A 27,320-nucleotide genomic window follows, 5' to 3' on the forward strand; every position below is an offset into this window, starting at 1 on the left:
AGTGAACAACTGGCCCAAGATCACCCACTTGAATGGTGAAAATGGCATGCACCATCTTGAGCAGAAGCTGGAAAGTGGTGGTGTTGGGTGGGGGAAGCCTTGTTAATGCCAATTTGTTTATAAAAGAGGCTGGATCCAGCTTAAGTCTGGCTCAGAGCAAACCCACTGAAATGAATGACCCTAAATTGGCCAAGCCCATAAACTTCAATGGTCAACTCTTGAGTAGGACTAGGACTAGGAAGAACCCAAGGCCATTGTAGTGTTTGAGAAGGTGCAGGAAGATCCAGGGGCTGGAGCAATTCCTGTGTGAGGGAAACCTGCAACATTTCAGGCTTTTTTAAGTGTAGAAAAATTGTAAGCGGGAAATTATAGAGGGGCATAAAAGTATGCAATGGGACACAGGTGGCGCTGTGGGTTAAACCACAGAGCCTAGGACTTGCCGATCAGAAGTCGGCGGTTCGAATCCCTGTGACGGGGTGAGCTCCCGTTGCTCGGTCCCTGCTCCTGCCAACCTAGCAGTTCGAAAGCACGTCAAAGTGCAAGTAGATAAATAGGAACCGCTCTGGCGGGAAGGTAAACAGCGTTTCCGTGCGCTGCTCTGGTTCGCCAGAAGCGGCTTAGTCATGCTGGCCACATGACCCGGAAGCTGTCTGCGGACAAACACCGGCTCTCTCGGCCAATAAAGCGAGATGAGCGCCGCAACCCCAGAGTCGGTCATGACTGGACCTAATGGTCAGGGGTCCCTTTACCTATAAAAGTATGCATGTGGTGAAGAGAGAGAGGAGTCTTTCCTCCCTCATAATAGTAGAACCAAAAAAGAGCCATCCAGTGAGGCTGACTGTTGGAAGATTCACGACAGACGAAAAGAAATAATTAAACTATGGAACTTACTGCCACAAGATGCAGTGATGGCTACCAACTTGGATGGCTTTAGCAGAGGATTATTTTAATTAAGTCAGTGGCCATTCTATGGCTTTGAATCCAAGTCACGAGCGAGCACAGGTGAGGAGTGAGTGAAGAGAGTGCTGGCTTTTGCACCCAGGTCCTACATGTGGGCTTCTCTTTTGAGGCCTTTGGTTGGCCCCTAATAGAACAGGATGGTGGAATAGATTTATCAAAACGTATAATTTGCCCTTCCTCTCTGTTAACAATCATAGAAATCTACAATAAAACCTGGGAAACACTTATAGCAGCTAAAGGAGAGAACATCACTAAAAATTGCCTCCTTTGCATATGGGAGGGTTTGCTTTTAATGGCCATGGCTCAGTCAGTCAGCAGACTAAGATGAGATTCTGCTGCCCATGGGGTGGTTTTACTCCTTAATTCTGCCAAATAAGATATATGTGGTAGTGGCTCTTTTTTTCAGATTGATGAAACCCCATCTTGCATCTTTCAGTGCAGGAGGTTAGAAATGTTAAAACAAATTATGTATTAAATGTCGGAGAATAGCTTGCAAGGTGCTGTTAGACATTTGGAGAGGGTACCTCATCTCCCTATCCCAGCCTTCCAAAATGTCCTAATTCAAGGTTTCCTGCATTACAACCAACTGTCCGATAATAGAAACAAGATGCTTGTCTATCCCAGCAAGGTAGTACCTGTGGTATTGAGATGGTTCCACCAGCAGCTGTGAGCAAGAGATGGAGCCTCCACTTTCAGGTGCAGTGTACCTTAGTACGTACTAGCTTGGCTTGAGTATACTCCTGTTCATGTAGGGTGTTGAAGGCACCTAGATGGCCTCACTCTAATAATAATAATAATAATAATAATAATAATAATAATAATAATAATAATTCATTATTTATACCCCCGCCCATCTGGCTGGGTCTCTCCAGCCACCCTGGGCAGCTTCCAACAAAGTATTAAAATACAGAGTGGTCTGTTAAACATTAAAAGCTTCCCTAAACAGGGCTGCTAAAAAAGGGAGAATAGCAGCCTTTCTGCCTCGTTCATGGGCTCTCTACATTTGGTTGGTCCAGCGGCAAGGAAATAGAATGCAGAGACTTGGCAGGGCTTTGAATTCATCCAAAAAGGTTGCAGTTTTATATATTTAGTGCCTGCAGTCATTTGAGAATGTCAAAATATAGTCTTTCATGCACTGTTTGCTTACTCCACCATAGGAGCCTGGCTGTGACTTAACTGGTTTGCAGGAACAAAAGGAGTCTCGTTTTTCATAACAGTTTCATTTTTCATTAAAAACTCTGCATATGCTCACACATGTATTTGTGAGGAGGGGCATTCCTGTGCATAACGTGTCGTAGGACCCAAGACCCGGAGTCCTGCATGTTCTCCTGCATGCCATTCCTGAGCAGAGGGAGGAGCAGAGACCAAATTATATGTCTGGCTACAGCAGTGAAGACAGTGGCCTACTTTGCAGGGCTGTTGTCACAGGGGGGTGAATATGAGTTGGTAATGAATGGGCTTGCTTTTTACTTACAACTAAGGAACCACAAGCACTGGAAACTACCATTAAGCCTGCTCTATAAAATCCTTGGATTTTTTTCCCATTTCATGTGGCAGGTGTCTCCTTGGAACTTCTATAAGGAGCTTGTCTTCAGCCACAGAACCATTTCTTTCTTTCTTTCTTTCTCCCTGCTTCGCTACAACAGGTCTTATCTCTTTTTAAGTGTCAAGCAAAGATGAGCCTGTTCCCCTTATTAGCTCTCAGTCTTTACATGTCCATATAAATGAGAGCGCAGTTATGGGGTTCAGAAGTCCTCTCTGCGCCTGCTTTCGATGGGCTCCTGATTATCTCCTGGGCATGTGCAGAGAGCCAGCAAATTCCACTCGCCTTTGGGCCTCGTGCCTTCTCTGGCGCGAGTCCTTCTATGCATAAACCAGCTCATTGTTCTTAAGGATTAAAATATGTACAGTGTTCTATATACTCCTTCCCACCCGCTTTTTTAAACCACCAGACCGGGTGAGATTCTGAGCTTGTCAAGATTGCTGCCCCTCACGAAGGAATCCCGGGTTGCTGGGGATTCGTTCCCCTTGAGGTAAGTGAGAGTCACCGTCTCCTGAGCATGTACAAAATTCCCACGCGAACGAGGCTTTCTCAGGAGTGGGGGCGTGGCTGGCCGCGAGACAAGAGCGCAGTCGCCTGAAGGGGGGGGGGAATCACACTTTTTCCCGCCAAAATAAGCTCGCTTCCTCCCCTTCCCCCTCCTCCCAGCCGCAAAAGCGCGCATGCGCCCTTCCCCCCTTGTTCAAAGCCGGGCTGCGTTTTTGTTTATTCGAAAAGGAAAAGGAGGGGGAAAGAAAACACAAACGGGCGTGGCGGCGCGGCGCACGCGCGTCTCGGAGGCGCCGGTTGGCCGCCGCCGCGCGTTCGAAAGGCGCTCACCGCCGGCTATTGGTTGCTCCGGCCCGGTAGGCCCCGCCTCTTCCTGCCCACCGCCGAACCCCCAGCGTCCCCTCCGGTTCCGCCGCCGCCGCTTCTTGCTACCGTCGCTGAAGGGGCCGCCGCTGCCGCCGCTTTGTGCCTCGCTCACCGAAAAAGAGAGGGGTGTGAGGGGAGAGGAGGAGGCCCTGAAGCCGGTGAGTGGCGGGCGGGGAGAGGCGGGCGGGGTCAAAGGTCGCGCGTTGGGCCCGCGCTCCTATTTGCATAACACTTTTTTTGTATCCGTGTGACGCTTTTGGCCTCGGGAGGCCTGCGCTGGTCTCGGTGCCGCGCGCCGGGCAGGGGGGCGGGGCGGCCCCGGTTCCCTGGAAGGCTCGTTCGGTGGGGCCTGGATGGCGGTGGCCGCGGCTGCTGCGCCAGCCCCTCTGTCCCGGAGGGGAGGAGTCGGGGCTCATGGCACACCTTGGCAGCGACCCCGGACTGGACCTACGGAGCAGCCCCTGCGCATCCTCCTCTTCGCTGCTGCTGCGCAGAGAGAAACGAGAGGCAGAAAGCGACACACACCGACCCGCAGAGGTCCGTTTCCATGGCTGGCTAACTGACAGGCTGGCGCAGAAGACGGACTCCTCCAGCCTCTCTCCTCCTTGCTTACCTGCCTTAGGTGGCAGCTGAAGCACGTTCCCCACGCCCAAAGTTTGCTTGCCCACACGGAGCTACAATAATCCCCAGCATCCTTAGCAAATTGCAGCTCCCAGGAGCCTTTGAGCAGGGTGAGCTTTTCAATGTGCGTGCTGCGTATGCAGCCTCGCCAGTGCTTATATCGCACTTTACAAAAAAAGACCTGGGTCCCCCTAGTTTGAAATGCTTGTCATTCCAAGGGAGCTGACAGCAGTGCCTTTTCAGGCTGCTGGGAGGAAAGGAGGGGGAGGCTCAGCAGTAGGCGGCGCCAGAGCCAATGACAGAGGTAACTAAATTCTAGTTTTGTACCCATTCATCCCCCTGTTGAGTTCCACAAGGGCAACATTGAGACGACGGCAAGGAGGGAAAACTGATAGGCACAGCCATCCTACGGAGTTGGATGTAAGTAAGGAGGAAGGTGGGGACTGGCAGAGGACAGTGCTCCTTTTCTTCTAATGGACTAGCCTCCACTGGCAGCCAATGTGGTGCCCTGGACTGCAACTCCCAGCATTGACCCTGACCATTGGCCATGCTATCTGGTGGGAATTGGGGACCCCAGTGAGATCTGAAGGGCACCACATTGGCAACTTCTGTATGAATGTAATCTATTATTAAATCCAGGGGGAACCTGGTGTTCTCCAAAGCTTTTTGACTACAACTTCCATCAGCCCCAGCCAGGATATTTGTATGCTGCTGGGGCTGCTGGGCATCTGAGGAAGGCATAATGCTGTACAGGAGAGACACAAGGAAAAGGGGAGGCAGCAGTAAATAGAGGAAGGGCAGCTGTTCTCTGTTTGGTCCAATAATGTGGATTCGGGGCAAGTCAGGGGCTTCAGAGATTGGTGGGTCCAGGATCCCTGATCATTGCTGATGGGTGTTGGAGTCCAACAACATCTGAAGGGCCTCCACACAGCCTGTTGCCCTGGTTTACTTTCAGGGAGGGGGGAGAGGTAAGGGTCATGCCAGGAGGTGGGTGTTGAGGAAGACTTTGCAGGATGAAATAGAGCAGAGGTGATGGTGTGCAGGTGTGTGGTAAGGTGCTCTGGGCATAAGGAGCAACAATGGAGGAATGATGGGAGTTACATAAAGGAGCAGTAGATCTGAGGGTGGTGAAGAGGAAACCTCAAGGATGATGGGCAAGACACAGAAGAATCTTGAAAACTTTTATCAGGTGGGGGTAGCAACTCCAGAATCACATTCTAGGTGTGGTTCTGTAGCTCCTTCCTCCTCCAGCCTACCACCTCCTGCTTTTGGGCTGATGGCTGAAGCAGGCAAGAGCTGCTTCTACCCCTCAAGTTCTGGTAGAAAAGCTAAAATCTAGACTGCTGTACTTGGATTTTAATTAGGGAAGTGTCGTAGCACAGTAGAAGAGCATCTGCTTTGCAAGCAGAATATCCACGTTCAGTCCCTGACAGCATCTTTAGTGACGCTGCCTGAAACCCTGGAGAGCCATTGCTGCCAGTCTGTGTAGACAACAGGGAGCTAGATGGACCCAGAGGCCTGGCTCCATATATAATTATTGTGGTGATTCCATTGTGGTCTCTGATCTCTGTCTTGCCTATAGCAGAATCCACAAGCAATGATTCCTTAAGGTTCCAGTGCAAAAAAAATTCAGCTCGACCAGCCGCTTCATTTTGGATTCAGCAGGAAATATGCGCACAGAGGCATCCCTCCCCCACCCTGCAAGCAGTGTCAGAGATACCAGGAGGCCTGTCACAAGGAGGAAGAGGAGAAATGCTGTCCATGTGGACTATTTTAATCCAGCACAGAATTTCCAACTGAAGTTAGCTTGGGCCACAGGAAGGTGTGTTCCTGTAGGTGTGTTTCATCAGGAAAGTATAGAGTCGTGTTGATTTAGGCATTGACATTGTTCCTGGAAACGCTTTTAACCTCTTTTGAGAAATGGCAGAGTGTAGCATCTCAGTGGCTGAACTGCCAACTTGGATGCCCCAGTGCAAATTCTGCCTCTGCTATGAGCTTGTTAGGCGGCCTTAAGACAAGTCTCTCAACCTTATTGCACTCCCTAATCTACCACTGGGGGGGGCACAGCTATAAGGGCTGCAACAGCAGGTGATTTATAAATGCAAAATAATGATTCCATCAGCTTTCCCCAACCTCTGGTGCCCTACAGGTGTTTTGATCTGCAGCTTCCATCGGCCCCCTGCCAGCACAGCTGTATGATGCTGGGGATGATGGGAGTTGTAGACCAATACATCTGGGGGACTGGGATACATGATCAGAGTATTGGGTAGGTGCTGAAAGTCTCCCGGAACAATTGTAGTTTTGCCACCTAGTTTTAGTTTGAAATGTTGGCGTCATAAATCCCCTACATGACTTGTGATGTAAAAGCTTCTAGCTAAATCTGGGCCTTTGGAGTCTTATGTACGATTCTCGTTTTTGCCTGTAAAAATGCATGTGGTTTGAAACGCACCTGCAGTGTGACCTTCCACACAGGGAAGGTGCTCAGACGCACCCAGAGCTCTGTGAGAGCTCTAGCACATACAGGGACAAACAGATCCTTTCCATGGCCTGAGGGTCTTGCTACCTGTGAGGTAGGTGAGGCTAAGAGAGAGTTAGGCAACTGTCCCTTGTTTGCCCAGGGAGCTTTGTGGCTGAGGGGAGATTTGCACCTGGACCTCCCTGATCCTAAACCAACACTCTAACCACCATACCACACTGTTGTTAGCATCTACTACAGCTTGACAAGATTAAAAAAGGTAGAAGAAAATCTTCTCATGCTGTGCTTAGGGGTTCCGGTGCAATAGCGGTTTTAATCTCCCAGAGGGAAAACCCTGTTAGCAGCTTCCACGCTTTGAAACCAGCCTTGTGCAGAGACAGACAAAGCTTTGCAAGATTCAAACACGGCGGCTCTCTGGAGGGGCAGCTCTCTTTTTTTAAAGAGTGCATTAAAGCACCAGCAAAATCAAAGCCTAAGGAGTTCCTTTGGTCCCACAGAAATGTATGAAACCTGCTCCTGAACATCATGCTCACTTTCGGTATTCTTTAGAAAAGTAAACGGGTGGCATGCATACCTCTGGTATGAGAAGGTGAAGGTCCATAGGGGCTTTCTAAATCATATCTTTAGGGGACCGCTATACCAGGTTTGGGAGAGAAATAAAAATCTCCTTGAAAGAAAGACACCCTGGTGGATCTCACCAATAGAGGTATCAACAATTAAGAAGATTAATATGGAAGGGGAAAATGCCACATACGAAGATTTGGTAAGAAAAACAGAACAAGGGCTCAAACTTAAACCATATGAAGAGACAAAACATTTATTTACTAGTTGGTTACAATATCATGAGGTGAACGACCTGCTAAAAGAGGATAAGAGGAAAACAGGTTTTGATGACAAAAAATCAAGATTTAACATAGAGATAGTAGAAGGAAAGAACAAAACACTATCTAAAATATATGATATGCTGTTGGAATGGTACACAAAAGATGAGGAGGTGAAAGAAGCAACGATTAAATGGGCAATTGACTTTGGCTATAACATAGATTTTGAGAGGTGGCTGGAATTGTGGAACAGTAATATTAAGTTTACGGCCTGTACAGCACTGAGAGAGAATGTCTGGAAGATGATATACAGATGGTATCTTACGCCGGCAAAGTTGGCCAAAATGTATAGATTAAAGAATAAGTCATGCTGGAAATGTGGCGAAGTGGGGGGAGACCTTTATCATATGTGGTGGTTATGCAGCAAGGTGAAGGCTTTTTGGGAATTAATTTATAATGAGCTTAAAAAAATACTAAAATATACCTTTCCCAAGAGACCTGAGGCCTTTCTGCTGGGTATAATGGGCAAAGAAATAAAAAGTGAGGACAAAATAATATTCCTCTACGCCACCACAGCTGCAAGAATTCTGCTGGCACAAAATTGGAAGTCGGAGGTTGTACCTGGCATAAGTGATTGGCAGATTAAAATGGTAAATTACGCCGAGCTGGATAGACTAACAGGCAGGTTACGAGACCAAGATGAACAGAAATTCAAAAAAAATTGGAGTAAATTTTGGAATTATATTGGAACAGATTTATAAGATGATCTGGCGGGGAGAGAAAAACTCTATCAGCGACAATCATAAGATTAAAAATAAATACGTAACCATGGAATTTATTAGAAACTTACCAAAAGGGTGGAGGGAAGTCAAAGGACAGAGTATAAAACATTTTCTATCTTTATGATTTTGTATGTTTAATTTCTGTTTGTATAAAACGGGAAATGGGAAAATCAACTTATGTAATTGTCAACTTGTTTGTTATGTAAACTTACTTGTTTATATATTTGTTTGTTCTTTATTAAATATGAATAAAAATTTAATGCAAAAAAAAAAAGAAAAGTAAAATCGGTGAGTGGGGACTTGAATTTGATTAAGCAAAGGTTTGAAATTTACGGGTTACATGCTTCGGAATCTCAGCCTGAAGAAGAGTGTTTTGTAGGCAAAGACGGAGGCGGTGGCAGTTGCTAGCCTGGGTGGAGGGGTTACTACACTTCATACCAGGAATAATGCACACATGTTGGCTGTCTGAGGCTATCTGGGTTGTTTTTTAAAATAAAAATTAAGGTTTTTTTCTGGGTCTTTTGGAGGAGGGGAAGAAGGTACATTTTGCAAATCCATACACAGGACTATGCCAGCCAAGGGGACCTATGCCCTACAATGCCAGAGCTCAAAGAGGCAGAGGTGTCCCAGTGTCACCCAGATCTCTCAGTCTCTCTCTCCAGTCTCTTCTGCCAGATGTAAACATTCAGAAAGATTGCAGGGCATTGTTCCCTTTGGGAGATAAATTTAGGATGGTCTTCCTGCATTTGCTTTCCCCCCCTCTGCCCCTGTATTCCCTGTCGCTCCATCAAGGCTCAATCCCCCCCTCTAGAGAGGACGTAAAACCTTTCTTGTCGGTGGGCCTGAGGCCAGAAGGAATGTAGGGAATTTGCCCTGCGGTGGGCCTAGAACCTCACCATGCTGTTTTTCATTTCCTGCATTTTAACCTGATGGGTTGTTGTTGTTTTTTATTAAAGTTGCATGTCTTGCCCTCGTCGGACCCACATCCTTCCCACACCTCAAATAGGTTAGGGGGGAGGGGATAAGACTGATTTATGCGCCAGGCAGTTTAATTATTTCCTCTCACCCCCCCAAAAAAAGTTGTAATTCTGAAAAATGAGGATTCCACCCACCCACTTTCAGATCTATTACAGTGTAGTGGAGCTGAGAAGTTGTTTTCCCCTGAGTGTCACATTTCATCTGCTTCGAGAAACTGGATGGGAGGCTGAAACTCCAAATTTGTTTTCCCCCTGCTGTCCCGCCATGGAGCTGTGTGGGTCTGTTGCTGCAACTCCTTGTTTGTTAGAGGGGGGTGGCTGGCGGGATTGTTTTTAAAGGTAGCCCTCTGCTGCCTGGAGGTTTGTGACATTTAAAAATAAGCTGGTGAAGGTGAGGGCAATGAGCTGCTTTGCGGTAAAAATGGGTGGAAGCTGGTCGGCTGGGCTCTTCAGGCCTCTGCTGATGAACGCTGTGGGGTTGTCTTTAAACGTCCCACATGTAGAATAAGATCTTGGGGCTGGAGGGGGACGTTTCCACCCACAACATGCCAGCTGGTTGCATTCTGCTTGGGTTGCCTACCCTGGGGCCTCCACTTCCATCCTTGGTTTGTTGGGTGCTGGGCAAGGGGCATCGGAGGAGGAGGACATTCCCTCACCCCTCCCTCAATCTGTGCAAGGAAAACCCATTTCCCACCTGCAGGGGTTTCTGACGGGAGCTTCCAGCTTCTCTGTTGGACCACCAACAAAGTGGGCTTCCTGGCCTCCTCCTCTGCAACTGCTTAATTTGTTGTTTTCTTTTGCTTTGACTGCTCAGTAGCACAATAGGGAGGTAGATGAAGTTGCCTTTGTTTTTGTTTCGTTGTTAACCTTCACACCAAATCTTTTCTGCACTTCAGGTTGTCTGTGTTAGGAAGTCCTCTCCCCTTGAGGTTAAAACCTGGGGCTCCAAAGTGTTACCCTCACGTTGGGGTTATACATTAATTTAAAATGGCGACTGATCTGCCCGAAGCTGATCCCGCACACCGTAAGGCGCTTCCACTGTTAACGGGAGCCCCCCCGGACAAGTTGAGTGAGGTAGGGGCCGACCCTTCCCCACGCTCGCCCTTGGACTGGCCCCTGCGAGGGCTGCTCTACTTTTCCTTCCCCTGCTGCTTCTAGGAATCTTGGTTGGGGCTGCCTCCAACACCCCCCCTTCCCTTTGCCCTGCCCTCCCCTCCCCACCCCAAAGCAATGATCCCTTCCCCTGCTTCCCCTGAGACCTCCCTCGCTGGGTCCCTTTGCTCTTCTCGTTCTGAACAGAAGCAATATATACGTATTAAAATGTATATACATCCTGTGATGCTCAAAAGTTCTGATGGAAACAGGAAGTTGGAGCCATCTGCCTCCTAAGGATCCTCAGCGCAGTTGCCTCCATCTTAGGTGGAATACATGGTGGGGTGATGGTGGCTTCCTTCTGGGTGTCCCTAGTTCCCTCTGGAGCCTTCCCCCTGCCCCAGCCTACTCCGCACCTCCTGGGCTCTCCTCGTGACGCTCTTGCCACTGTTTCCCTTCCAGACGGCTGAAGACGCCACCATGCCCATCCGCCGGGCCGTGAATTCTTCTGCTCGGGAAACTCCTCCCAAAAGCAAACCTGCTGAAGGGGAGGAGGCCAAGCCAGGTAAAGACGCCCACTCCCACCTGTTGTCCTCCTTGGTCTGTGGTCAAGTGGTGATGGTAGGGCTGATTCGCATGCAGCCTTGTCCTTTCAGCCAGAGAACCATCACTGCTTTCTAAGTTGACCCTTGGGGATCTACTGAAATTGTATGTGTGTGTATGAGACACACAGAGAGATTCAGATGGGAGTTTGGAAAGTTTGGTGTTTGAGATGCATTATGTTATTTTTAATAGCATTTATTATTTCAGTTTGCATCCCACCCTTCCTAATAAGAAAAATAGGAACAATATTTTAAAAGTGGTTCTTTCTTTCCTTTCCTTTTTTTTTTTTTTTTGAGAAGTGTTCTAAAAACAGTTTTGAAAAGTGTTCCCCCAGCCAGTGAGTTCAGAGTTGCCTGAAACATTATCTTTCAGCCATCCAAGGCTAAGGGATGTTTTTAGATTTCCTCCTGAAAATCAGTAATGGCACAAACGGGCATACGTTACCAGGAAGAGCGTTCCACAAGGGGTGAGAACCGTCCCCAGCAAGGCCCTGCCAACCGGGCTCACTGCCAACTGGGTATTCCCCCGTGGTCGTACCACCAAGAAGACCACCTTGTACAGGCAAAGCACGGGCTCAGCCCCTGAACTATAGCCTGCCCTCACCACCACACCCACCCTGCAGAGTATTGGGGATGGAAACTGAGCCCCAGTTGCCAATTGAGCCAGTGGCTGCCCTCCAACTCATCAGCTTATAAGTGAAGGAGGCTGAAAGGTACCAAAAAGGCAACTCCATCACTACCTATGGTTCCCAATAGCCCACCAGTGGTCGGCCCCCACGTCAGCCTCTGGCTACCAGCTGATGGCTTTTGCCATCCTGCCTGCTTGTGAGCAGTCACTTCAGTCAGGAGACATAGCAGAAGGGGCCATGGTCAATCTGTCCCATTGTGGCATTCCTCAGGCAGGGCCCATTTGCCCAACTGCAACGGGTGTGTTTTGTCCTTCGCATGTAACTTGCACATGGCCCTCTTCTTCCTCTTCCCTCTCAGATCCTGATGTCAGCTCAGAGGAATCTGCTTCGACTGTAGAGGAGCAAGAGAATGAAACTCCACCAGCCGCACCTAATGAGGCAGAGCCACCCAAGGAGCCTGAAGTGGAGGAAAAGGAAGGAGAGGCGAAGCCTGCCGAGGAAGCCAAAAAGGAGTAAGGGGTGGGGGCACTGATGTGGGGGGCAGTCCATACCCGGGGGCAAAGGTTATGCCAATGTCTCTGCCAACCCTACCTGGAGATGCAGCCAGGGATTGACCTGGGGCCTTCTGCATGCCAAGCAGGTGCTCAACCTCTGAGCTGCCATCCTTCCCTGACAATTTGGGGGTGCAGTGCTGGGCTAAGTGGAAGTGGCTTTGTATAAGGCCACTTTCAACATTCAGTTGCCCAGTTCTTCTGATTCCAGCGCTCTGCTTTTCAGTGAAATCAGAGCTCCCCTGAACTGCAGAAAATGTATTTGGGCTTCTGAGATTCCTGCATGAGTTTTGAGTCTCTCCCTTTGTGTGTGTAAAGGGAGAAGGATCAAGTCAAAGAGGAGAAGAAGAAAGTCAAGAAGACCATCCCTGCCTGGGCCACTCTCTCTGCCAGCCAGCTAGCCAGAGCACAGAAGCAGACGCATATGGCGGCTTCTTCTCGCCCCAAGATGGATGCCATTTTGATTGAGGCAATCAAGGTGAGCACAAAGGGTGGGCTTCTTGCTGCTCTTCCTTTCTCTTTGTGTCTCTTCCCCCAGGTATGTGGTGTTTTTTGTCACCTTTCACTCCCCAGGAATAGAATGCCAATTGCACTGCTGGTTTAAACATATTTGCTGTTTAGAGACTTCTGGGGTGGCGCCATCGGTAATGGCAGACTCCCTCTGATCCGGAGGGACCAGCTCTGCAGAAATTGGGTCTGTTCCGCTGCGGCGAAGTGGGGACCCGTGAAAAAATCACAGGCGGGTGAAGCCTGTGACCGTGGGACTCGGGCACCTTTTGCGCCCCCCCAACTTGCCAAGGAGCCCGATTACGGGGAGCGGAGCGGGGAAGCAGCGCGGTGCTATGAGTCAACTGCTTCTTCCGTGGAGCGAAGCTGCACAGCCGTTACCGGAGAGCGCTGCCTTTTTCCTGGGACAATTTGCCTACAAAACAACTATCTGTGAGTAGGCTTATTTGGGAAATAAAGGAACAAAGAAGCAATTTAACACCGAAGCAGAGAGGCATAAACAGAGGAAGTCTGCCTTCCGTTTTTTGTAAATAGAGCAAAGCAATGATCTTGTAAGCGAAAACCTTGAAAGACATTTGAAAAGGGCTATAATTCTAACATCAAACAAGCGATTTCCCCCCTTGATTGCAGGAGAGGAGGGGGGAAAGGTTTGAACTGTATTTCCCTGCAAAAAGAGAGAAAAGGGAAGCTAAAATCCACCGCTTAAAACCTGGGAACGGGTTGCCAGTGAACTGTAAGAATGCCGTATTGTGAATGCGCTGTTGGTGAAAGTACTTTTTGACAGCTAACTCTGCAAGTGAGATACAAGTGAGATACAATATTTCTGGCTGGCTTCTCCTGGTTTTAAAGTAACTGGAAAATAACTGAAATTGAAACTGTCGTCTTTTTTGTGAATTGGGGGATTGAAAGAAAAAAAGTTTATTATTTTAAGGCAACAATTTTTGACTGTTACTGTGTCCCCCTAGAGGAAGTTTGAAATTGTTACAACAACAGCTGGGCCAGGGGAATTTTCCACTTCAAAACAAGTTCTGATTGTGGGACTGACCTTGGCCTTATCTAGAGTGTTATGGCAGATGGAAAGGAGAAAATAGATTTGCTTCAGGAAAAAATGACGAGGTCTGGTAGATCATTTCGTCCAGACGTTGGGCTGCAGCGAAGAGCATCAACATCTGGCCCTTCTGGATTACCAACAGGAGCTGCAATGGCACAATCTAAACCCAAAGGAATGGCATCCGAAGATGTTTTGGCTCAGGCATTACGTAAAATTAATGAATCTTTGGAAAGAATAAGTAAACAAGTAGCTGAAGCATCAGTTAAAATTGATCAAAATACCACAAGTATTAATAATTTGGGACAGAAGGTAAATACTAACACAGAAACTATTGAGAAATTATTACAGGAATCTACCTCGACCCGAAAGACAGCTGAAGAAGCAAAGGAAATAGCAACTGCTGTAGAAGAGAAGATACCACCGATTCACAAACAACTTGAAGACCATAGGTCAATACTGTCTATGATTGAATTGAAGGAGAAGCAAACGAATTTGAGGGCCTTACCTGAACTTGAGAAAGACCATCTGACTGACTTTCTTACACAGGAATTTGCAGACTTTTGGAACCCAGATTTGGAGAAGGAAAACTTTAAGATAGTGAGTGCTTTTAGGCTTGGAAGAAGAGGGAAGAAGAACAGGGTGAGAGACTGTTTGATCACCCTCCGAACAAAAGAGGAGAGAGATAAAATCTTGAGTCTACACTTCCAGAAGACTTTGGAAATACATCAGTCAAAAGTGGAGATATTTAAGGACAATCCGAAATATCTTTTGGACCTTAGGTCCAATTATAGAGATTTGGTCGCCCTGTTGAGAAGCAACGGAATTATCTTTAGGTGGGAATTCCCCCAAGGCCTATCCTTCAGTTACAAAGGGAGAAAGATAAAAATAAGATCAGAGGACGACAAAGACAGATTTTTAAGAGACCACGGAGAAGACCTGCAGAAAGAAGCTGGAGAAGAGTTAAGAGCACTAGAAAGAGGAATTTTAGACATACCAAGACTACCTCCTGAATTAAAAGACCGCCTGGAGAAGGTGATACCACCGACAGAAGAGGAACAGGCACTTGGTGCAGTTGGAGGAGAAGCAAAGTAACTACATCATGGCTCTGCAACTTTTAACCTGGAATTGTAATGGTCTCAACTCCCCCCAGAAAAGGAAAACTGTGTTTCATTTATTAAAAAAGGAACAATTGGACTCGATTTGTTTACAGGAAACACATGTAACAAGGCTACACAGGAAAGTATTGATTAATAAAATATTGGGCCAGGAGTTTATTTCCTCAGACAAGGTTAAAAAAAGAGGAGTAGTGATTTATGCAAAGGAGAGACTATTACCGAAATTTATCTTCAAAGATGACCAAGGAAGATTTATTGCAATTGAAATTCAAACACAAGGAGAGAAATTTTTGATAGTAGGAGTTTATGCACCAAACGAGGGGAAATCTGAATTCTTTAAAAAGTTGCATGAGACCTTGATGGACTATTTGGATTATAATGTGATTTTGATGGGAGACATGAACGGAGTGGTATCTACGCATATGGACAAGGCACAAAGACAGGTAGTCACTAAGGACGGCAGACTACCGAAAACCATTTTTGAGATGACAGACAACTTGGACTTAGTTGATATCTGGAGAACAAAGAATCCCTTGGCCAGAGAGGGAACTTTCTTCTCTGAAGCCAAACTGACATGGACAAGAATTGACCAAATATGGGTAACTAGAGGAATGGCACCAAAGACAAGAAAAGTGGAAATCTGCCCAAAAACCTGCTCCGACCATAATGCTGTGAAGATGGAGATGAAACTAATATCAACTGGTTCCTTCAGATGGAGGATGAATGACACCTTATTCAGAGATGAAGAAGTGATTAAGAAGGCCCAAAAAACCTTGAGAGATTATTTTGAGATAAATATGAATACCAATGTGGAAAAAAGAGTAATTTGGGACGCAAGCAAAGCTGTTATGAGAGGGTTCTTGATACAACAGAATGCATTAAAGAAGAGAATTCAAAATGAGAAGAAGGATAAAATATTGGAGAAAATAAAAGAAACTGAGAAGAAATTGAGAGCAAAACCAAAGTCGCAAGAGATTTTGAGAGAATTAAAGTTATATCAAGTACAATACATGAAAATCATGAATCAGGAGATAGAATGGAAAATTAAACAAATGAGACAAAAGACATTTGAGTCGGCTAATAAATGTGGGAAATTGTTGGCCTGGCAAATGAAAAAAAGACAAAAATTAAATACGGTTACAAATTTAGAAGTGGAAGGAAGGAACATACAGAACCCAGCTGAGATTAGAAACTGTTTCCAGAGGTACTTTAAACAACTATATACACAAGGACCACAGAAAGAAATTGACTTAGATCGATTTTTGAAAACAAATGGATTACAAAAAATCTCTCAGGAAAATAAATTAATGTTGAACTATAAAATAAGTGAACAGGAAGTAGAAGGTGCCATTCAGAATATGCAATTAGGTAAATCTCCAGGACCGGATGGACTGACTTCTAAGTACTACAGATCCTTGAAAGAATGGTTAGTACAACCTTTGAAGGAAGTCTGTAACGAAATAATGGGTGGGAAAAGGGCACCAGAGTCGTGGAAAGAAGCGTATATTACACTTGTACCGAAAACAGAGACTGAAAAGACGCAGCTTAAGAACTACCGCCCCATATCATTGCTCAATGTGGATTACAAAATCTTTGCAGACATTCTGGCTAAAAGACTAAAAAAAGTGTTAATGGATTTAAACTGAATAAGTTAAAAACTAAGGTCTTAGAGAAAAATTTTACACCGATTGAGAGAGAGAGGTTTCAGAATGAGACAGGTTTAACAGTGGTTAAGAAAGTGAAATGCCTGGGGATTAACATGACAGCAAAAAATGGAAATTTATTTAAAGACAATTACGAAAAATGCTGGGCTGAAGCAAAAAAAGATTTAGAAATTTGGTCAAATTTGAAGCTTTCACTGCTAGGCTGTATTGCTGCGATAAAAATGAATGTATTGCCTAGAATGTTGTTTCTGTTTCAAACATTGCAAATTTTGGACAAAATGGATTGCTTCAAGAAGTGGCAGAGAGATATCTCTAGATTTGTCTGGCAGGGCAAGAAGCCCAGAATAAAATTTAAAATACTAACAGATGCAAAGGAAAGAGGGGGATTTGCTCTACCAGACCTTAAACTTTCTTATGAATCAGCAGCTTTTTGCTGGTTGAAAGAATGGCTGCTTCTTGAAAACACAGACATTTTGGATTTAGAGGGTTTTAATAAAGTATTTGGATGGCATGCATACCTGTGGTATGATAAGGTCAAAGTACATAAAGCATTTAAAAACCATATTGTCAGGAAAGCATTGTTTAATGTTTGGATAAGATATAAGGACCTACTGGAAAACAAAACCCCAAGGTGGCTGTCACCGATGGAAGCGAAAGCTCAGAAAAAGCTCAATATGGAGGTCAAATGGCCGAAATATTGGGAAATTTTGGAACAAGAGGGAGATAGACTGAAATTGCAGAGTTTTGAGAAATTAAAAAAAGTGTGAGACTGGCTTCATTATTATCAGATAATGGAGGCATACAATTTGGACAAGAAAATTGGCTTCCAGGCGAAAAAATCAAAATTAGAAACAGAACTGCTAGAACCCAAAACTAAGATTTTGTCAAAGATGTATAACTTGCTGTTGAAATGGAATACACAGGATGAAACGGTGAAATCTGCTATGATTAAATGGGCACAAGATGTTGGACATAACATAATGATGGCTGACTGGGAACAGTTATGGACCACAGGTATGAAATTCACGGCATGTAATGCCTTAAGAGAGAATATTATGAAAATGATATACAGGTGGTACATGACACCAGTCAAGCTTGCAAAAATCTACCATTTGCCCGATAATAAATGTTGGAAATGTAAAGAAACTGAAGGTACATTCTTTCACCTTTGGTGGACGTGCCCAAGGCTTTCTGGGAGATGATTTATAATGAAATGAAAAGGGTGTTTAAATATACCTTTCTGAAGAAACCAGAGGCCTTTCTCCTGGGCATGGTCGGCCAAACAGTGCTAAAGAAGGACAGAACTTTTTTTATGTATGCCACAACAGCAGCAAGAATACTTATTGCAAAGTATTGGAAGACACAAGATCTACCCACTCTGGAAGAATGACAGATGAAGGTGATGGACTACATGGAACTGGCGGAAATGACTGGCAGAATCCGAGACCAGGGAGAAGAGTCGGTGGAAGAAGATTGGAAGAAATTTAAAGACTATTTACAGAAATATTGCAAAATTAATGAATGCTTGGCAGGGGGTTGGACTCGATGGCCCTTGTGGTCTCTTCCAACTCTATGATTCTATGAAGTTAAGTGGTTTAAGCAGCAATGTTATAAAGGTGTATGTAAAAATGGACTGTAAACAGGTGAGAATCCAAAGTTATAATATATTGTGTTAAAGGACTAAGATAAAAACAAAGAGGGAAAGAAATTGCTGAATTAATTAACTGAATTGGAATACAAAGAAGGGAGGTTTGAGGAGGTCAGGGAAACAAGGAAATGAATGTAAGGTATGGAAAGACTGATGTATTCTTTTTTTCAAAGTGTTTTTTATCTTTTTTTGTATTTTATATTTTTTCTTCTATTTTTATTTTTTCTTCTATTTTTATTTTTGTCTTTTTCTTCTTTTTTTAATTCATGTAATTCTTTTTTTTTGAAACTTTAATAAATATTTTTTTAAAAAAACATATTTGCTGTTTCTGTAATCGCCTTGAAACGGATTGTTTAGAAGGCGATTAATAAATCGTCAGCACCAGTGCAAACACCCCTGCCCTCCCAGCTCAAAGGGCACAGCTCTGCTGTGGTCAGATTTCAGCATTTGGGCCACGAGACGCCCTGGACAGCTGCCAGTTGGACCTCCCAGTTTCCTATAGGAAGTCCTCCAGGCTTAAAATGTCTTTATAGAGGGCTTTGTTTGGGATGCTGTCAGAAATCTGCCCCCATCACATTTCACCTGGAGGTGGGGGGAATACACACATGCACACACTTTAGGAAGGCAGCGTATGGCTATGAGAGCACCCTGATTTGAGTCAGAAAGGGAGGATGCCTCAAGTCATGAGCAGCCTGGGCTTTGCTAGTCGTCCTGGGGGAATCCTGCGAGTGAAAAGCCCCTGCTAGTCCATCTGGTAACCCTGAGCTAGATGGTTGACCCCCTAGTCGCTCCAGGTAGGGTGATGAAGCACCCTGTCTTGAAACTGTGCAAGAAAGATACAGCAAGATCAGGCCATCCTCCTCTTCTCACTATACCCAGCAGACGCCTCGGTGGGAAGCCCACAAGTAGGGCTCTCTCTGCTTGTGATTTTTCCCAGCAACTGGCATAGGGTAAGCCTAGTCACAGGTGCCTCCTCTCCTTCCAGGCGTGCTATCAGAAAGGCGGGGTGTCAGTTGTCGCCATCCGGAAGTACATCATCCATAAGTACCCTTCACTGGAGCTGGAGAGGAGAGGCTACCTCCTCAAGCAGGCCCTCAAGAGGGAGCTAGAGCGAGGGGTCATTCGGCAGGTGAGTTGGGTGTGGGTCAAGGGTTCTTTTGCTTGCTTATTTCTCTCTAGCCTGCCCAGCATTAGGAGAGCTCGCAGATTGGGTGTGTTAAGAAGACTGAAACAATCACTTACATTTTCCAGAGTTCAAAGGCTTTATTCATGCAGGAGCAGCTTTGTCTTGGCAAAAAGTATTTATTTGCAGGATGAGCAGAGCTAAAGAGAGAGAAATGGCAGACATCTTGTCAAAACAAGTTGGGGGAGAGAAACAAAATGGCTCAGCTTTTAGGGGCACAATTAACTTAGACAAAAAGACTACAAAAATGTTGGATAGATTACTAGAGAAACAGTGCCCTGATGTGGTTTAAAGTAGCATCTTAGAAGCTAAGAGAAGGAAGTGCATTTGTTTTGTCCAACACTCAGTCCCAAGGAGAATTCAGGGGCAGGGAACAAAGGTGTTAAATGTACCACTAAAACCAATTTACAGTAGGTCTGAGGAAAGCATCTGCCAGCATGGCATAGGGAAGTTTTCCCAGCCTTTCCTCCTAAGGAAAGTTTGCCTGGTGCCTGAACTGGACCCCTCTTTCTCCACGCCAGGTGAAAGGAAAAGGAGCCTCTGGGAGCTTTGTGGTGGCCCCGAACTCAGGGAAAACGGCCCCCAAATCCAGGGACCGGAAGGTAATGCTGAGGGACCTGGGGGAGGTTTAGGGGTTGAGGTAGCAAAGCTCGTAATTAGTGTGCACAGTTGAAATCCTCCATTCTCTGAAAGAACTAACAAGGGATCTTGTCTGAATCAGGTTTTGTATCCCTTCAAGAGCTCTGAAGAAGGCACACGTTCCACAGTGGTGGAAGCACTCGAAGAACTAGTGGCAGACCCTTTTCCATGTCTGTTGATGGCAAAGGATTACAGTAAATGTACATAACCTTTGAGATAAAAGCCACATTTGCCACATACATTTAAAGCACATGACTTTCCACCAATGAATTATGGGAACTGTAGTTTAAGGGTTGTGGGAAATGTAGCTTTGTGGGGGTAAACTACAGTTGCTGGGATTCTTTGCTGGGGAGTGGGATGTGCTTTAAGCATGTGATGTGGGCGTGATGGTTAGAACAGACAATTGCTTTGTAAACAGAACATGTAGAAAGCGGGGCTAGGAATGTATTGGAAGAAATTAAGACTTGCTTTGCTTCCGACCTCTCTCCTCCACAGCGGAGCTCTTCTTCGGCGTCCAGCCCAGAGCAGCAGGTGAAGCTGGAAGACATCCTCCCGCTGGCCTTTACACGCCTCTGCGAGCCGAAGGAGGCCTCCTACAGCTTGATCAAGAAATATGTCTCCCAGTATTACCCGAAGCTGAAGGTGGACATCAGGTAGGGCTGGAAGGGGGAGGGCAGGAAGGAGGCACTGGCTGGCCAACCAGCCAGGACTTCTTGCTTTTAGGCTCTGCCCTCTGACAGCAGGTGACTCTTCAACAACTTCTGACTTGGCATTAGCAGCAAAGGATTATTCCCTGTTGGGAACACGGGTGGTACCATGTTCACAGAAGTGGACCCATTTCAATGAGAGGAACTGAGCCATGTCCATCAGTTGCATCTACTCAAGTAGGACTATCTTTGGGTACGAACTGATGTTCTCACCTGAGACATGAACCTATGGGGTGTTCCTATGTTCAGAGTGTCCCGCCATTGTAGCCAGAGCAGTGGAAATGGCTTTCTTTACAGCTCAGTGGTGACTGAACCTGGGGCTCCCCGCATGAAAGGCAGGTGCTCCACCACTGAGCTGTAAAGAAAGCTCAATTCTGAGCTCAGTGGTCAGACAGCCAGGCTTGGTAGAAGGCAGCTTCCACTCCTGCTCAAAATTAGTTTCGTCCCACTGCTCCTGTGATCCTCCTCCCCACAAAAAAGGAATCCTTAAACTCTTCTAGGTTTATTCCAAATGTTTTGAAGTATACAGTGGTACCTCGGGTCAAGTACTTACCGTATTTTTTGCTCTATAACACGCACCAGACCATAACACGCACGTAGTTTTTAGAGGAGGAAAACAAGAAAAAAATATTCTAAACGAAATAGTGGATATATGATTTTTGTAGTTCATGCTGTGGCCACAGACATGTGATCTGACAGTGAGTTTGGAGTAGCCCAATGCAAAAATCTTGAGGATGCATGCTTTGTAACCACGGAGGAGGGAAGGAAGGGGAACCATGGATCCTCTGCTCACGACTGCAGCAGATCCCCCCCATCACCCGCAGGTATTCGCTCCATAACACGCACAGACATTTCCCCTTACTTTCTAGGAGGAAAAAAGTGAGTGTTATGGTGCAAAAAATACGGTAATTCGTTCCAGAGGTCTGTACTTAACCTGAAACTGTTCTTAACCTGAAGCACCACTTTAGCTAATGGGGCCTCCTGCTGCTGCTGCGCCACTGGAGCACGATTTCTGTTCTCATCCTGAAGCAAAGTTCTTAACCTGAAGCACTATTTCTGGGTTAGTGGAGTCTGTAACCCGAAGCCTTTGTAAGCCGAGGTACCACTGTAGTTGGATTTTTAAAACAAGAGGGGAAAAGGAGGGTGTAGCTACTTGGCTGGTAGTCTGTGCGAGGGTTTGGTGCTCCAGTTCACAGCCTGTGGACAGAAGAAGCCATTCTGCATCCCGCGAGGGAGAAGAATCTCCTCCACTTCAAGGAAGGGCCACCCAGGAGGGCTTTGTGTCAGCCTCAGGCCCAGGAAAGAAGCATCACTCTTCCTCCTGGGAGGCAGTCTCAGCCATCCTCCCTCTTTTCAGCAGGATCTCCCTGCTGCTGGGAGATAGGGACTGTGTGGTCTTTGCCGCTCTCTCTGCCAATCATGGCCTTAAAGCTCCTTTTCTTCCCTCCCACAGACCTCAGTTGCTGAAGAATGCTCTGCAGAGAGCAGTGGAGAAGGGCCAGTTGGAGCAGATCACAGGGAAAGGAGCTTCTGGAACTTTCCAGGTGTGTGTGTGGGGGAGCAGCCCAGCTCCCTTTAACTTGATTCCCTCTGGCTCCCCTCCTCCATTGGCCTGCCAAGAGCAAGCAGCTTAGGGGGCTGTGTCTGGTTTGGGCTGGGGGTTACCATAATGACTGTCTGTTTCAGCTGAAGAAATCTGGGGAGAAGCCCCTTCTGGGTGGGAGCCTGATGGAAGATGCCATCCTCTCCGCCATTGCGGCCATGAATGAGCCCAAGACCTGCTCCACCACTGCTCTGAAGAAATATGTTCTGGAGAATCACCCAGGGTCAAACTCCAGCTTCCAAGGTAAGGAGACACAGAGGGGAGAGACCTAGTTCCACGGACGCAGGCAGGCAAGGATGATCTGGTCCAGCCCCCTGCAGTGCAAGAATCGCAGCTAAAGAATCCCCCTGTCATCTGGGAGGGTCCTGCACTGGCCAAAGTGAATACCAGCAGGGCTCAGCCGTGGGGTGCGGCAGGGGTGGGAAGGAGACTGACACATTTCATTGGTTTGTGCGCAGGCTACAAGCCCCTAACTTTGGGGCTAATGCGTAGATCGCAGAGTTGTAGAGTTGGAAGGCACCCTGGGGGTTATCTAGTTCAACCCCCCCCCCCAGTGTATTTCCTCTTATCTCTCTGGGGCGCCCAGATCTATAGAAATAGGAAAAGACAAGAGTGGCAACCAGCCATCGCCACCTGTTGTCAGGTGTAGGGAAGGTGGGTGATGCTTGGATTACTGGGGCCCCTGGTTTCTGCCAAAGGTCATTTACATCTGCAGAGAAGAGCCTTGGAGGTTAGGTGGGTTTAGGGCGAGGGCTTCAAAGAGCAACCAGGACAAGGGGTTACATTGCAGTAGCAGAGCCTTGGCAAATGAAATTCCTGTGCGATCCTCCCTCACTCCCTTCTTCCACTGATTGCCTTTACAGCCCAGGTTCCCCCTCTCAGATCTTGGGTTTTAAAATAGCCCAGTGGTGAGGTTTGCAGGAGACCTGCTGGGAGAAAGCGTGTGCAGGCTGTGTGTGTGTGTGTGTGTGTGTGTGTGTGTGTGTGTGTGTGCGCGCGCGCGCGCATATTTTTTTTCCAGGAGAGCGCCTGCTCTTGAAAAGACACTGAGCCTTGGCAAGGACACAGGGCTTAATGGAAGCCACACACACACCCCAGTTCTCCACATGGGCTCCCTTCTAGCTGCCCTTTCAAGGCAGCCTGTTCTGTCCTTCTCCACAAGGAGAAGTCCGTGGGCTGCTGCTCATATCTCACAGCCTGTGCCTGGATTATTTCCTCCTTCAACACAAAGCCAGAGTGCTTTTTCCGCCCTGCCTCAGGCATCTTGGGGGCAGGGGCAGTGGTTGAAGCAAAAGCCCCTCCACTTGGCTCAGAATACTCGTTGCAAATATAGGGGAGCAGACAGAGACCGGGGGGGGGGGAGGAGAGAGAAATAGAAAGGCTTTGGTGCCCAGTTTTGACCTATGTTTTGAAAGGGCTTAGAGGGAGGCAGTTTGGAATCTGATTTTTGTTCCCTTTGGGAACAGCGTTTTAAGATGCTTTCCTGCCCCATCACCCACTTTTCAAAGTGTGTGTCTGTGTGTGTGTGTGTGTGTGTGTGTGTTTTCCTTTACCCAGAGATGAGGGAGAATGTACTGGGTGCAAGTTCAAGCCAAAGGTACTCACCTTAAAAAAAAAAAAGGAGGGAGGAGCAGGGGTGGAGTGGGGAGGCATTTAGCATAAACTGTTGCTAGGTAGATGAAGGCAAGCTTTCCAGCTGCTCTGACAGCCATGCAGCGTGGGGGGGGGGCGGAATCGGCTTCTTGGGAAGAGCAGAGGCTGGGATGCTCAGAGGTCCAGCCTTGGAACTTTGGCCTGAACTCTCGAACCCCTCCCCAACTCCTGAGAACAGAGGCGGCTCAAAATTGGCCTCTTTGTCAGAATCCCAAGTAATGGGGCTTGCAAAAGAGGCCATTCCGTGGCAGGGAAGGGATTTGTTGGGGTGTGCAAAACTCAAGAGGCTGGTGCCCCTCCTGATGCCATCATCCTCCCACCCCACAGTCCACCTACTGAAGAGGACCCTGCAGAAGTGTGAGAAGTACGGCTGGATGGAGCAGATTTCCGGGAAGGGCTTCAGTGGCACCTTCCAGCTGTGTTTCCCCTACTATCCCAGGTAACGGGGTTGAGGGGGGCAGCCTCTGCCTTTGGAGGAAGCACCTGAGATTCCAAGGTGCAAGGCGGGACAGGGCAAGGTGAGGAAGAAGTTGAGGAAGTGCTTTAAATACTCGAGCCAACCTTATTCTCACAAACACACCTGTCCTCCAGCTGACTCTCTTTAACGGCAGGAGTGGGAACCTTTTTGATTGGCGGGTCCAGATCGTTTCATCTCCCACCCCGCAGGCCCCTAACCGCCAATCATCTGATGTCAGGTGACTGATAGGTAGCAGCCCCCTAGTGAAGCAGCCTTCAGCAGGATTGATTCCCACTTCTCCCTGGCTACCAGCTGACATCAGATGATTGACAGGTGGGCCTGGTTTGGGGAAGTGACTTTGCGGGCAAAACTGGACCACCACCCCCCGTGGGCCAGAGTTCCCCCACCCTGTTCTAAAGCCTTGGGTGGTTAAAGGTATGGGAGAGAGGAGGATCCTGCCCCTTTTGCTCCCATTGAGCTCCACTTTCCCACCTGGTGAGTTGATTATTTCCTCTTGGGGGTGTTCCTTCTTTCCCCCCCTGCAGCCCCGGTGTCCTGTTTCCAGAGAAACAGAAAGAGGAAGAGTCAGAGGAGGATGAAGAGGAAGAGGAGGAGTCAGAGGAGGAGTCAGAGGAGGAGTCAGAGGAGGAAGAGCCCCCTCCAAGGAAAAGGTATCTGTTGGGGGGCACTTTTGGGTCCAGGTAGTTTTAACAGTCGTGGCAGCCCTCCTGGGCCACCTGGCCTGCTGTGAAGAGGCAGGGGCTGAGGTTGCCTCTGGGCTTGCAGGGCCCGCCCTGAGAGCTTTTCCTTTCCTTGGCAGGATGCAGAAGCGGCCCCCGCCGAAGGCCCGGAACAGGGCCCCCCCACTGGCAAAGCGGCGGGAGGCCAAGCCCAAGCCCCGCAAAGCCCCCGTGGCCCGCCGTGGGAAGGCCAAAGCCCCCCCTCCCAAGGTCAAGGCCCCCAAGGCCAAGAAAGCCAAGCCAGCTGCCCCGCCCCGCCCGGCCCTCAAGACTCTCTCTGCCCCCAAGAAGCCCTCCTCAGCCACCAGCGCAAGGAAGGACCTGAAGCCCTCGGCCAAGAAGAGCAAGACCACCATGCGCAAGTCCCTGAGAGCCAAAAAGTAACCCCTTCTCCCTCCGGAGTGGCAGGGCACAAGGGGGTGGGGATCTCACACGCTTGCTTGCAAAGTGCAAGGCCACCTTTGTCTCTTCCTCCTGATGCTTTCAAACATCTCTCTCTTCTCCCCCCACTTCCTTCAGCAGCGGTGAAAGCCAGCCAGTCAAAGTGGCACTTAATAATCCAAGCGTCTCCCCTTAGATCTAGGTCCTGCCCTCTGTGCCTTCTCGCCACCCACCCTCTTCCCCTCTCCCATCTACCTGACCCCTTCCCCTCCAGAACCTTTAATCAGTAACATAGAACTGTTCTTTTTGAAATTAAAAAAGAAGGAGAAGGTTAATCTGTACAGGGTCACCTTGCCTTTGAATTTTGGGCTTTTGAAACAGGTTGCAGAAGAAAATTTTTATATTTTTAGAAAGTGGAAAGGATCCCCGGGAAGACTTTCTGAACAGGGCACTTCTTCCTCCTCCTCCCTTCTCCTCCTGCCTTTTGGGTGCCTTGCTTGGTTCTTGCAGGCCAGTGAACCCCCTGGGGTGAGCAAGTCTTCTCAAAAGAAGAGTTGGGTGCCAGATGGGGGGGCGGGGGGCTTCCCCACAGACGCCTTCTTCATTACCTTGTTGTGCTTTCTTGTGGGTTTTTTTTTTTTTTTTTAGCTTAGATGCTCCCGACCCCCAGTGTTTCAATGTCGCCTGAAAACCAAGCTTACATAAAGTTCTTCTTGAATCCAGCTTTTGAAACTTGTTCTGTAAAGAAAGAGAGGGGGGGAAACGAACACCAGGTTTCGTCATTTGTTCCCTCTCCCCTTTTTTTAAAGGAAAAAAAAGAGAAAAGAAAATGACCGAGAACAATCTAAGTAGAGCAAATGATTAGAGCCATTAAGCAAAGGAACATGCTGTTTGTTAAAATAAAAAGTAGACTCTTGACACCTGTCTGGGGTGTGGTCTTTTGCAGACACCCACAAAGTGTGGGGCTGGGGCCTGGGGGGTTGGGATGCGGGAGAGAGAAGCCTGCTCCCCAGAGCCATCCCAGGATAGCCCCAGCTCTTTCATGGGCCAAGAGGATCCTGCTTGCAGCTCAGAAGTGCCCTGAAGCACCATCTCAACAGAGGGCTTGGGAATCTTTTGGCCACTGTTTCCCAAAGTTGTTGATGATGCCCGGTTGGATTTAATTAAATTCTTCATTTCCACGAAACCCTAGGAACATAGGAAATTGCCTCGTGCTGAGTCAGACCCATCGGTCCATCTAGCTTAGCGTTGTTTTTGCTGACTGGCAGCAGTGACTCTCCAAGGTTGCAGGCAGGCATCTCTGCCCAGCCATACCTGGGACCTTCTGCATGCAAAACACGTGCTCTGCATTGACCTGGGTCTTTTATCAGATGCCCACATTTCTGGCCCAGTTCTTTTTGGGGGGAGATGGCTGGGGCGGGAGAGATGGCAGTGTTGGTGGATTAGGCAGGCAGCTGTTGGAAGTGTTGAGGTTGCAGATGACCACCTTCATTTCAAGAATCCTGACAGTAAGAGCTGTTCGACAGTGGAATTTGCTGCCAAGGAGTGTGGTGGAGTCTCCTTCTTTGGAGGTCTTTAAGCAGAGGCTTGACAACCATATGTCAGGAGGGCTCTGATGGTGTTTCCTGCTTGGCAGGGGGTTGGACTCGATGGCCCTTGTGGTCTCTTCCAACTCTATGATTCTATGATTCGATTCTATGATTCTAAGAAAACGTCAGGATCTCACTTTTGTCTGCTACATTCCACCCTCGCTCTCCTGCTCCTCACTCCTTAATTCACAGAGGTTTAGAAGGTTCCTTTTATAAATAAAACACATTTTGTGTACCCATACTACAACACGTAAAACTGAGCCGGGCGGCACCCTGGGCAGCGGGGATCCTGTGATCCAGGGTCAAGGGTGAAAATGCAGGCGGTGTCGGCCATCTGGGCTCTCGCTTGGCATTAACACTTTGGGATGGTGCACAAATGTACAGGAGCACACGGTAGAGACACACACACCCTGTTGTGGAGACCCGTGTGCCTTTACAGGGCAGGGAGAAAAGACT

The 27,320-nt window shown here is 47.5% G+C and overlaps 1 protein-coding gene across 5 annotated transcripts; it reads left to right on the forward strand.

Annotated features, from left to right (window-relative positions):
* The first annotated feature begins 3,383 nt into the window (after positions 1–3,383).
* On the forward strand, positions 3,384–26,193 carry HP1BP3 (heterochromatin protein 1 binding protein 3). 5 transcript variants are annotated; one of them, XM_081203072.1, is made up of 14 exons: positions 3,400–3,534; positions 5,580–5,819; positions 9,950–10,127; positions 10,608–10,710; positions 11,735–11,888; positions 12,246–12,405; positions 18,898–19,041; positions 19,617–19,697; positions 20,230–20,387; positions 21,895–21,985; positions 22,128–22,287; positions 24,025–24,136; positions 24,700–24,825; positions 24,975–26,193. In XM_081203072.1, the coding sequence occupies exons 3-14, from the start codon at positions 10,041–10,043 to the stop codon at positions 25,276–25,278; spliced, it is 1,680 nt and encodes a 559-aa protein (XP_081059198.1). In that variant the 5' UTR covers positions 3,400–3,534; positions 5,580–5,819; positions 9,950–10,040; the 3' UTR covers positions 25,279–26,193. The 5 variants fall into 5 exon arrangements, with proteins under 5 accessions (XP_081059195.1, XP_081059196.1, XP_081059198.1 ...); XM_081203073.1 differs by having other exon boundaries at positions 3,411–3,534; positions 5,583–5,833; XM_081203071.1 differs by having other exon boundaries at positions 3,411–3,534; positions 5,583–5,819.
* Positions 26,194–27,320: the final 1,127 nt, after the last annotated feature.

This window comes from Podarcis bocagei (assembly GCF_964188305.1).
Source record: "Podarcis bocagei genome assembly, chromosome: 7".
Taxonomy (NCBI): Eukaryota; Metazoa; Chordata; class Lepidosauria; order Squamata; family Lacertidae; genus Podarcis; species Podarcis bocagei.